The 12,975-nt window shown below is 39.0% G+C and overlaps 1 protein-coding gene across 2 annotated transcripts in view; it reads left to right on the forward strand.

The window, feature by feature from the left end:
• Window positions 1-12,975, forward strand: part of mcu (mitochondrial calcium uniporter) — a 76,783-nt gene that overhangs the window by 21,787 nt on the left and 42,021 nt on the right. Inside the window, exon 2 of one of the 2 annotated variants that reach the window (XM_077495821.1) lies at window positions 7,798-7,911. In XM_077495821.1, the coding sequence (XP_077351947.1) occupies window positions 7,798-7,911 (114 nt within the window). The remainder of the gene's footprint in view (window positions 1-7,797; window positions 7,912-12,975) is intronic. The other variant, XM_077495822.1, reaches the window with a different exon arrangement.

Here is a 12,975-nt window from a genome sequence, read left to right on the forward strand (position 1 = left end):
CCTCACTTCTTTTCAACACTCTGGCCCTGACAAGAAAGTAGTCGGCTGCCTCAAACACTTGCTGTCATTTCATGATACATTTTGAAATTGAATTATCACCCAGCCTTAAATTATGCATTTATTTATTTTTTTTAGATTTTTATTTTTTATCACGTGCGCTTGCAATCTTCTTGAGACATAATAACATCATCACTTGGCATGATTTTGCCCAAATATAGTGTGGAATTTGACCAAAGCAATTGCTCATCGGAAAGGAATTTCTATTATTCTAGTGTGTCAATTGGTTGTGACAGATGGAATTAGATTAGCAATGGATGCTAAGAGACCGGTAATTAAAATTCTCTCATGAAGTGAGCACATTGACAGGCTTTTTATGCTCTAGTCTAACACGCAGTACTACTACTTTATGCAGCATGTGGGATAGATAAAATTGCTCGTCATCCTGAGCTTTGGTACAGTATATCTTCCAGTAGGAGCCATTCTGAGTCTTTGACAATTAGTTGTTTCATTAAAAGTGGCTTGGTCAATTTGGGCAGGCTTTGGCATTTATCAACATTTACTTGATTGAGAATGGTGAAAATGATCAATGAATGATTTTTATTTTTTGGGCGGTATCACACTTCAAATGATCTAAGCTTGTTTCACTGACAGTGTTGGATTGGGTAGAATAAAGAACTGCCTTGTATGTTGCATGTTGAAGGTTCTTCATTAAGGTGTGAATACACAAAGCTGACGGTCAGCAGTCGGGCAGTTAGTGAGCATCAGTGAGCGAGTGGGGTCTCGCACCTAGTCACATTTCAAAGGTTTAATATGATAATACCAATTAAAACGATGACAGACTGCTGTCTTGTGGTCTGACCCCTGATCACTCCTTTATGCGTTTATGTTAACCTGGTTGGACTCAGTTATCAGCAAATTTACATTGACTGACAGTGAAGACAAGTAGAAGCAACTTCTGTTCGTGGAACATTTTTAGTCAGATCTCTGAGGACATACAATCTGGAATTCAGGTATCGTTTTTGGGAAAGAAATACATCAGCAAAACTCTTTGAATTCCAATTGTCAGCCAATCTCATGACACCTAAACTCAGCTCATCCTGAACTTCAATCTTGGGACTGGACGACTGACATTCTGAAGTCAAAGACATTCAGGACATTCTTCCAACCTTCCATTAGCCTTTCCACTCCAGAAAGAAATATTCCAACCTTGTTTGTTGTCTGTTGTATCCATGAAAAGAGGAAGTGTTGTTTTAACCTGCTGGTTCTCTTGTGTCAGGATACCAAGACGTGCGTTTTGTGCGTGTATGGAATGCTGTATGAGTCCACTTGGTTTGTTGTAGAGCAGGTATCTAGAGAGAACAGCTGCTGTCTTCTCTGACAATCAAATCTCCAGAAATAGATTGGACCTTCCCTCCATGGCTCACAGGCCTGATGGTGCAGATAGGTCACAGTTAATACACTCAACACACTTCATGTGTTATATACTGCACTTCTGAAGAAAGCAGTCACATTTTAATATCTGGGAGGACGTTAAAATTTTCAATTTCCCGTCGAGTCTTTGTATGATTGTCTATATTTTGATGGTCTGTTACCTTTAAGACCTTTTTTAAATGCGCACTCTGATTTTATTTGACTGCTTGTATGTGACATCGTTTAAAAACTTGTTCCTGCAAACGAAGAGAGCCTTATGTCTTGTTCATAGACATTGTTTGTAGACACTGGAGGCTTGAAGTCACGCCCCACGTGAGGGTTGGCGCAGTATGCCTGACCTAAAATAGATAAGCAAGAGGCAATAATCCTGCAGCAACACTCGATCATAGTATCAAGGTTCACTGCTTATCTTAATGGTGAGCTTTAGCGCGGTGTCCTCTTTGAAACCAGTAGAGTGGTCAAGCATTGAATTGCCTAACATGGGCCACACAACGTCGCTGAATTTATTTAGCAAATCCTGCTAACACGTTTGTGATTAATAATAGAAGGTTTTTCATGAACCAACTACCTCATCGTCCTCACATCATTGTCAACAATTCACTAGTGTTCCAGCTTCACTATAGACCCTTCCAGTGTGACGTCACGTTGAAGTGCGCCCCTAGTGGTGATGGTCAGGCCATCAATGCGAGTGAATTAGAAAACAATCAGTGTGAGCTAGAAAATAGGTCAAAAAGTTGATAAATCAGCTGCCAATGATATGGTGAACTTGTGCGCGGTTGACGGATGCTCTAATAGCTCAAACAGAGATGAGATCATTCTTTTCGGCTGACGGCAGGGATTCTAAACCAGACGGAAGACAGTGAGGAGTGAAAGACAAGCACGTTTTGCTAGCCCGACTACGAGCAAAACTTCGACGCAACTGCTTTGCACCCACAAAAACTACGAGGATATGCTCAGAATGAGGTAGTTTTTCTCTTTTTCATATACAGCTGGTCATAATATTAACTAGAGATAGACCGATGTGCTTTTTTCAGGGCCGATACCGATACCAATTATCGGTAGTCAAGGAGGCAGATAACCGATATTTGAAGCCGATATTCATTTGCAGTAAAAGTTAAAATGTTGGCACCAAATTTTTGAATAATGCAAACCCTAACCGTTCTTTACAATGGATCTCGCACTGCACTTTTCATTTTACATCCTTCGATCTGCAATAAGACGTTGGTGGCGGGGGGGAGTTAAATGTGGGGGCCAACGTGACATTACCTTTTATAGCATTTGGGATACTTGTAGTTTTATTCTATAAATGTTATATTTTTATATTTTGAAGTAATAGGAGGAACCCTGTCATTCAAAATGTGCATCAGCTGTGGCATTACTTACTACAGCCAAAAAAAAAAAAAAAAAAATCCATGAGAAAAACTATTCATCCCTGAACACCATACAGTTCTTGCAGACCTTATTATGATTATTGTTATTGTTACCATATAGACAGTATTGATAAGCTTAGGATCTTAAATCGAGAACAGCAATATCATGCTACTCCTCTCTACAAGAGAACTGTCAAAAGACACTTCATCATGTAGTTTACTGCCACTTAGGATGCCCCAATCAACGCAGAAAAAGGTAGAGTAAAATAACTTGGTTATAATAATAGTAAGAATAACTTGGTTAAACAGACATTGTTGCGGTGGACCGCTGCCAGTTTCTGCTGTTTAATGTGTTTTACACACGTGTGTGTATATGGGCACACTATTCTCTCACTACTGTACTGTACTGTATCACTTAATGGCACAGATTTACTTGTCTAAATAATAACTGGGCTGCAACATTGCTAATTCACATTAACAAGCACTATCTTAGCTGTCCACATGAATAGTTACTAACACACGAGAAAGTTATACAACACACCAAACATGAGCTCATTATTCAAAGTATGATGCACGTAACGAAATTACATCACTGAACATTAATTGCAGCCGACTACGGCCGTAGATGTTACATATTAGTGGCATCCATTGAGAGGATAATGTCTAACATACGGAAGAGAACACGTTCGTGTAGTTAAACGGTGTTTGAGACACTTAATTAGTTACGGAGCGGACTTTAACGAGGTGCACAACGAGCTGTCAATCAAATCGACGTCGAAGCTTAAGGCACACAATGGCAAACCAGTGCGACAAATAAACACAATATAAAGTAACTAAACGCTATTTAGTGTCACTGTGGCATCTAACTGCATAATAACCGCTATGCAACAAGTAGTGGACGTGACCCAGAATGCAATGTGTGCGTCACGAGAGGTAAATATAATGACATTACTCTACTCTTAACATGGAACTAGAAGACAATATAATAATGACAACTGTTAATATTTGGAACCTTTCTAACAAACATTGTTTACTTAATTAAGTGAAAATGTGGGTGATTCCCTCCCCGAGTAGTTCAAGTAGCGAATTAGCTACTGGATGTTAGCATACATGCTAAGCTGAACACACCACTGTTAGCTAGGGGGGATTCAATGCAAGGCAATGCAGCTCCATTCATATAGTGCATTTAATACACAACAAAATTCAATGTGTTTAGCTTATCATGGTGAAAAGTTCGGCGGAGTCTCTTCTCTTTTAACTTACCTTCGAAGCATGTGTCTCACGTTGTGTCCGTGGGTGCGTGTGTGACCGGCTACTGTGATACACGGCATACACTACTGATTGGTTCTGGCTCTTGCACGGCTAACCAATCAAATGCTGCTATGGGCGTTACGTTGCTGGAGTTGGACTCCATAACAGACAGAGACGCTCTGGGCTGCATTCGAAGCGAAAAGACGGAGTTTTAAATGGATCGCTTATATCGGCCGTCAGATTAATAAAACAGGCCGATACCGATATGTACCAATATGTCAAATATCGGCCCCGATTATCGGCCCGACCTATTATCGGTCTATCTCTAATATTAACCTCTGGTTGTAAATTCAAGGCAGACGTGATGAATGAGCCATATTATCTTTAGTGAAACAATCATATATATATTTTTTTTTTTTTGCACAAGTACTCAAGTCATTTTGAACAAAAAGTTAACAATTTAACACGATTATTACAATTAACACTTTAACTGGGGCTTGATTTCTGCTGAGGAATGTGTAGTAAACGACTTGCGGTCTGTTTGTTAGCAGCTAGCAAGCTAAGATAGCTCGAAGACTTCGATACAGCAAGACGACACAAACGGACACAAACGATTTAATGAATGACAATTTCCATCATGAAAGTAGTGATCGACATACTGTTTCAACCAAAAACAACATACCTTAGGCTTCCGTTTCCACTTTGCCCCCCAGCAAACTCAATTTTTTTGTAGCTAGCGGCTCCAAACGACTGGTTTCAATGATTGGCAGTATTGTAGTGTCCTACTCGGGACGTTTTTAATGACACTTGACATATTTCCCACCTTTTAACGAAAACGCTCGCCGAAAATCAAGCTCTCTACATTCATTTGTTATGGGATGTTTCCCCTCTGGGAGGCGCCGCGGGGCGCGGACTTATACAGCAAGACGGGTTTATCCGGAACGATTTCATGAATAACGTTTTACACCAGTAACCCGTGTCAACCAAAAGATAAATAGAACATACCTTTGCTGCTATGAGACAAACATTGTCGTGTTGAACGCAGCCGACATCCTTCACCCATCCAGACACAAAATAGTTCGAAGATCCAGGCTCTTGATGGCGTCAAAGTCCTCCCATGTGTAGGTGCTCTTCTTCACAATTAGATAATTTAAAGTATTGTGATAAGTTATTTGGGGGAACGTTGTGGCTTGCTTTGACCAGGCCGATAGTGAAAGTAGATACGGATCTTTCCCTCCAACCAACTCCAGATTTTGCCGATACCGGCTAAGAACGGCTTGTTCTAAGTGTGTCGCAGTAACTATGATGACTATGGATGTTTTTTTGGTAATTTGTCATGTTTAGACGAATCATTCACCGAAAACGATACTCCCTCCGTGTCTTTCTATGGTTTGTTTGTCCATCAAGAGGGTAAGCGGTCGCTAAGCATTCTGGTTAAAGTGACGTCAGCTGAAAGGGTCTATTGAACCGTTGAAAGTGTGAAGGATGTTCTAACAATGAAGTCATATTTGAGTTTGCACTGAGGCTAACTCCTCTTTAATTTAGTCTTAGTTCAATATTGCTGTAACAATACCTTGATTTAGCTATTCACAGGGATTTTTTTTATTTTTTTATTTATTTATTTTTTATCAAGGCTGAATGTTGTTACGACAAGGACACCACAGATATGTTTTGACATAATCTGTGCCAACTGCCTTTGTGTTATTACCATGAATGAATTCAGATGAAGTTGGATGGCTCTCATGTGAATAGAAATTTATTGTGAGCGATCAGTCAGCAATTGACAGGCCATGAAACCCTCTTTGAATACTCTTTAAAATACTCTTTTTAAAACCATTGTATTTGTACATTTACTTATACTAATAAGGACATCTGTCATTGCCATGGCATCTCCATATAACCTGCTTTAATGGTCTAACAGTGGTGGGCCGACCTGGATAGGTTAGATGCCATGTATTGTGTAAGTGCACGTCATACATACAGTCCAAAATAAAACACAACAAAATAAAGAAAGCATTTGGCATCTGTAATTACCTTGGTTCATTCATAGCTACCTGGATTATATGGCTAGATTTCCTGTTCTGTATTAAAGGTGAACTCATGTTATGCGGAGTGTTCCAGACGCGTCTGTGCTTGCTCCAAAAGGTTGTGTCCATTTTTATGTTCCACGGTCTCTGCACCCTCAAATTATTTCCACCGAGTCTGCCTCTGTCAAGCCTACCCAAGTTATTGCCATTTCGCTGTATTTTCTTTGTAAATGTTTTTATTTTTAGTTTTAAAGTCTGGTTTCATTTAACATATTTTAATATTTATTATTTTTATCAAGCTTCATTATTTGTCAAAGAAGCCTTCTCAGAATTTAACGCTTTTCCCCTTAATAAGTGCCTGGTTATCTTTGCAGTTAGTGTAGTAAATAAAGTTGTAAGTTGTAAATAAGTTTGTCTATTCTTTTGCTTCTTCAGACCATGTATGTAGTACACAACTACCATATGATTTGTACTGAGCTCATTAATATTGAAAAACTGTACTGTAAACATTACAATAAACTGTAATACAATTGAGCTTGTCTTTATAAACACCAGAAAATATTTTAACTAATGGACCAGTGTTTCACAAGGTACCTTTTTGTTTAGGTTGTTTAGCAGCAAGTGTCTGTCCTCAGCATCTAATAAGAACTTGATGAAGGTTGCAAAGAATGAGGTTCACTTTACCTTAACATTCTTACTCTGGAATATTTTATATGTAAAACCCTTTACGTGTGACCGAATATTGCATGTACTGAAATCACTGACTGATTGTATAAGGTAAGGTTATTAAAAATGTTGTTTTTAAATGCAATCTGTATCTTTTTGTTTTCCTAGTCCGGCATACATTAGTGATACGCCTTATTTGTTGTGACCATTTATTCTCTCCTTTTGGGGATTTTCATTAAAGGTTTGTTAGAGATGCAACAATTGTATGTTGCATCATTTTTACTATGTACATAATATGGCTGCAGTGCCACACAATTATTGAAGTGGCTGAAGACCTTTCATTGAACATATTTCAGATGCTCAAATGAGTAAGTTCAGAAACCAAGTTTATTTGGGATAACGCACTGCGTTCCCGCTGTGTTACTTTACTGACAAACTTGATGGCCCTAAAATGTCCTGGTAAAGTTTTTAAAAGTGATTGCTGCTTTTATCATTCTTTTAAGGTCAAACACATTCCATTCCGGGTTGCTGGTCGACTTCATCCCATTGCAAATAGTGGAAACAGAAATCATCCTTTCCTCAGGCGTTCGAGGTTGCAATGTATACACATTTAATTAATTAAAGTTAATTAGAGTTAATTTGTCTTCAGACCTTCTGGGGAATTAGACAATACACTGTAGTATGTAATAGTAATAATTAATGGCAGTTCATTCAGTTTGGCAACTGAGGTTATTCCATGCAATGGCTGACTAATCTTTACTCTGAGCTTGAATAGGAGGCACACGAGTTGTACGATAACGCCTTGCATAGACTTTTGCTACCACGTGGTGTATTTAAATTGCAGGAAAAAATCTGTAGTCTGTGATGAGAAGAGGAAGCCAAACAGCATCCACTTTCACGCTTCATTATATTAATCCTCTTTTTAGGAAGCTAGTGTAAACCCTGCTGGTGTTTAACTGTGCTACATCACAGTCACTTTCTTTCCAGTTTGAGCTGATGATGATGTTTCTTGAATCCTAACTTATTTCTTCCTCTTCACGTTTTCTCTTCAGCAGGAGGTACTGTCTGCGCCATTCACGCGGCAGAATGTCAGGAGAGCACATGGCCTCCGGTCAGCAGCCCACTCCACACTCTTCACTCAGTCTCCCCATGCCCTGTCTCCGCAGGTTAGTATTATATTTGTTTATTTTCATACGCTTTTTTTAAATATTATATACAATATATATATATATTATTTTTGGAATGCATAATTGACAAAACTATAAATAAAATTAACTGAAAATAACTTGCAGGGGCTCCCACCCGCCCTTTCAAAGCATTCATATGCGTTTTAATATGAAAATTTGAAATACTAAATTTCACAAAATATGGACATTACCAAGCCTTGTATGATCCTTATATGTCTGGTACAACTGTTCTGACAGGTTGCATCAACATTTTCAGTACTTTAACTGTATTTAATTAATTAATTATTTGTTATAGATCAATTATTCTGCCTGGCCTGCTACAACAAATACAATCATTTTCAAAAATGTGTCTGTTTTGACAACTAATTAATGCTTGTATTTATAATCTTCAGTTTACAAGCCATTAGTATGCAAGTCCTACTTAGCACTGCAGCTCTCTGATTAATCTCATTAATAGGAAAAATCTATTCAAATGTATTCGCTGTGTTCAAAGCAAAGCGCCCCACCAGGGTGTCATTGTGCTGGACTGTTGTTGAGGATGTGAAGCAGTCTGTGAAGTCATGTGGCGGAAAAATTTGAGATTGGTTTGACAAGATTAAACGCTGGTACGATTCTGAAATGCAATGTGTTGTGAGTCAGTGAGCATGCTTGGAACCACATGGAATTAGTGTGACGGAGAACATTTTAAAAGCACTGTTTGGCCAAAAAAACAAAAAAACAACAACAACAAAATACGCTATACATATTATGCGAAGCAATTGGTAAATCTTTCACTATAGACAACTACTGCAGGCAAAAGATACTGAACCCAACTTGTAAGTTATGGTCAAAGCGTTTTATTTCAACTTATATGAATTTTACATTTTCAGTGTTTTAACTCTCATCATCATTACAAGCGCTTGGGGGCGATCATGGACATGGAGCCATCCATTTTCTATACTGATGTTAAAGATCATATCAGTGGTTGGAGCCTTGCCCAGTTGGCAAAAGGAGGTCTTCACGCCGGATAGGTCACCAGTCAATTGCAGGGGGATTGTGCATGGGGCATTGAGTAGCAATTGATCCCAGACCAGCTATAGAACTACCACATTACTTTTTCTGGACAGACAATTGCATTTTTGGGTGGGGGAAAAGCGATGTCACGGTTACTATTTGCTATAATGAGACTGAATTACTTTCATTCAAATGAAATATTAGTTTGGTGACTTTTGTGTTTTTATAGCTGAGCGATATACCACCTTAATTGGATAGATGGAACAATTTTAAATTCCACCATGATGGCTCTTTCTTTCCTCTATGAGCGTGGCTATGGGACTGAATTGCTTTGTTTTCCATTTATTTTTACCAACATTATTCTCATGTTGTCAGCAGGCTTTTCCATATCTGTTTTCCAGCTTTCTTCACTGCCACTTTGTCCTTTATCACGACTTGCCTTTTAAGATTGCAACTATTTACTTTTGGTTTCCATAGCTCATATGCTGTGATGCAGGCGCTTGATATGCTAAAAATACACTCAAGGTCAAGAGAGCATTTTTTTTTTTTCACCAAGATAAGCCCTTCGTCCACAAAGCAGTTTGAATTGGATGAAAATTTTATGAGAACAGGTTATTTGTTCCTTTAGTGCTTACAGTTTTGGTCAGTGTAGTGCATTAGCCCAGCAACTTTTACTCTATGTGCGAGTGTGTGTGTAAGTTTGCTTTGTGGGAGTGAGCAAATGTGTAATGTGCTTTATTTGTGTTGGTGGACGTGTATTTTGTCACTGGGCAATGAAATGGAGAAGGCAGCTAGGGTGGGGGTGGTTGTTGAATGAAAAATGAGCACACACTATACTCAGCCTATGTGTTTACGTTTGACTGCATTTGTGGTGGTTGGAGAATGAGAACAGAGTAAATGTTTTCTTCTGTTGGTTGGGTAATAGAAAATAATAATCTTATCGCCAAAGCTATGCCTGAGGGGCTCCTTGAACAAGAGAAAATGGGTGAAAAAGGTGTTGTTTACACATCAATTGTGAAGTTTTTGATAAATGACATTGTTACTGTTTTGGTTGAATGCTGTTCAAAGTGAATTTAGTCCCTAGTTGACGTCACTTCTTCTACTTGAGATTGAAAAGACGATTCCTTTGTTAGTTGCAGCCAAGTAGTGCTTCATTTTACTTTAATAGCTTCAGGACCCTAACCCTTGTTGATGAAATTCTCACCAAGCAATTAAGCGACATATGCATGCACCATATCTGTTGTGAAATTGTCATCTACTGGCTTGGCATGCCCTTTACAGTGTTTTCATTTGCGGCAGGTCAGTGTGAACAGGTATTGTTTTGCGTTTTTGTCTGTATTAGTGTTGGGCGATGGTCCCTCGCTACTTCGCTGTTCACTTATCATGGATTCACTATATCGCGGGTGTGTGTTTCTGTCCAAAATTCATACATTACGGGATTTACCCTGGGTTCGACCTGGCTATTTTGCGGGTTTTCAGAGAGAATTTTATCCCAACCTGTGCCGGATTTACTGTATTCTTTATGTATGCTTCTATTTTTCTTATTATATGTAAGTTAACAAGTGTTTAGAAGAGTGGGAACTGTGTGGTGGCTTTGTCATGGCTAAGTAGAAGCGTAACTCGCCCACAAAAGTGAACATTTTTTAAAATGTATTTATTTGTTTATTTTACGCCCTCTACTTCATGGAAATTCACCTATGTTACATTCCGCGCCCACTCGCAAAAAGTGAGGGAACACTGTATTGGATTGTGTGGGTCACATCAAGTATAATTAATGTTCAGATGTTTAATTTATGGTGTTTTGTCAGTCTTTTAAGGGTTGTATTTAAAGGGCCACTTTTTCACAGTTAAGAATGTCATACTCAATTTGCGTTTTCTCTTGATGAAAGGTGATAAAATGTTGACGTTTTCAGATAAAAAATCATTTTGATTTTATTTAAGCCTGCCTTGCAGCCAAGTCTGTATATAAGATATGTTGTTTTTTTCTTCTGTTTATTTTACTTGATTATCATGTCATCCTACCCTGAATCATTGAGAGGAAATCACTCAGCACCCAAGTGTTCTTCTACCCTGCCTTCAGAGGGATATCTGTTTGCTCAGGGATGAGACACGGGAATTGTTCAATTGGGAGTGTTTGCCTTGCCGGGGCTTGTTGTGGTAGGTGGACCAATCAGCAATGCTGAAATATCATATATCAACCTCAATGAAGGTCAGTTCACCTTGCCATTGTCAGGTCTAGCTATTCCTGGTACACCAGCTGTACCACTGTATTGTTTTCACCTTTTTTCATTTCTCCCTTTCCATTCTATCATCATCTTTCTCCATCACTCCATTACAGCAGCATCGGCACTTATCTTCCCCTTGGCAAAGGCAGAGCCACCCAATCCATCCATGTGTCGCTGCTTGGCATGCATGAATTTCGATGCAGCTTCCCATGAGACTTACTGGTTGATGGCTACACACGCACACGGACACCCATCCTTGTACATATATCTTTGTGAGGACATCCATTGACATAATGCATTTCCTAGACCCTTACCCTAACCCCAACCATCAAAAATGATTGCCTAACCCTAACCCTTACCCTAAACACAACCATAACCCAATTCAAACCTAAACTCTAAAACCAAGTCTTGACCTTCAAAAAGAGGTCTTGAGAAGTGAGGACCGGCCAAAATGTCCTCACTTCACAAAAATGTCCTCATTCTGTTGGATAAAGACGTACTTTGGTCCACACAATGTGGTATGTACAAGAACACACACACCCACCCACACACACCCCAACATTCACATGCTGACCTCTTGACCCATCCGTAATTCATTTCTTGCGTGGATGGAGTGGACGAAGTATTTGGCTCCAGGAAGCTAGTTGTCTACTGTGTCGTCGTTCCGGCAATTGATGACGTCGAAGAGAGAAAGGCATTCGATAGAATTTATAAAAGGTAATGTGTGGATCGGGCAAGGGTGGGGCTCTTTGGCAAGGGATGTTTGGCAGGCTCTTAAGTTGACTCATATTTTCCACGAGCTTTGGGATTTGTTTCTTCCTGGTCGTAAGGAAGAAGAGTACCGGTGTTTGTATTTTGAGGAAATACACACACGGATGTTTCCCAACTTCTGTCAGGTTGCATCATAGAGTATCTGGAACTAGTTGCTTGAGTATAAGGGCTCCTGTTTTCCTCTACAACACATGAGGGTTATGAAGACAGTTATAATAGGAATTTGTGCTATTAAGTTGACATATTGCACTGCCCAAACAGAACAGATGTAGTGAAGTCTTGTATGAAATTGGGCCTAATTTCAGGTAGCTAGATTAGGATGCATAACGTGTAGTTTAGGTCTTGATCCTTGGAGGATTTTGACAAAAGCGCGCCCCAGCATGTTAAGACACCTGTGAGAACTACTTCAAAATGTGAAAAAAGACAAATGTGTCTCCTTGAGAGGTAGAAAGGTGCCGTGCAAGCGTAGCCTGTTTATATAGGCATCCTGGTAGTGTTATTACAACAGTTTATGTGGCAAGGTGTGTGCTGCTCAAATGGGAGTTGACAGTGAAATCGTGAAAAAAAATGATTGATGAGACTTTCTTGCTGGGTCTGAAGCTTCATTTTTATAAATCTGCACAGTGTTTTCTTGTGGGAAGAAGGAGCTAAAATTCTATGCTCTGTCATTGTTGGCTGCGAAATGTACAATGAATAGAAATACATGCCATACAATATTTGTCATAATACTGTCAATCCGTTTTATGCTTCTTTTATACTTCTAATGAATGGAGTAATTTCTCAACACAACTCTAAAGGTTGTTCATTGTTAATTACCTCAAGTCAAAATTATGACATACTGTAACACGTTATTCTATTGTTGTAAGCGGAAGAGTCAAAAGGCGTTTGTCAGATAAAGGGAAAAACAAACAAAAAAAACTAAATGCCCTCAATAAGTCATACTGTACAATAGCCAAACTGCTCCTTGACCATGTTGCTGTACTATGAATGTATCATTGAGTTTAAAATGAAATTGATTATTCAATCTTGTCACATGGATCACCAACACTTGACA

Source organism: Festucalex cinctus, chromosome 14, assembly GCF_051991245.1.
Source record: "Festucalex cinctus isolate MCC-2025b chromosome 14, RoL_Fcin_1.0, whole genome shotgun sequence".
Lineage (NCBI taxonomy): Eukaryota > Metazoa > Chordata > Actinopteri > Syngnathiformes > Syngnathidae > Festucalex > Festucalex cinctus.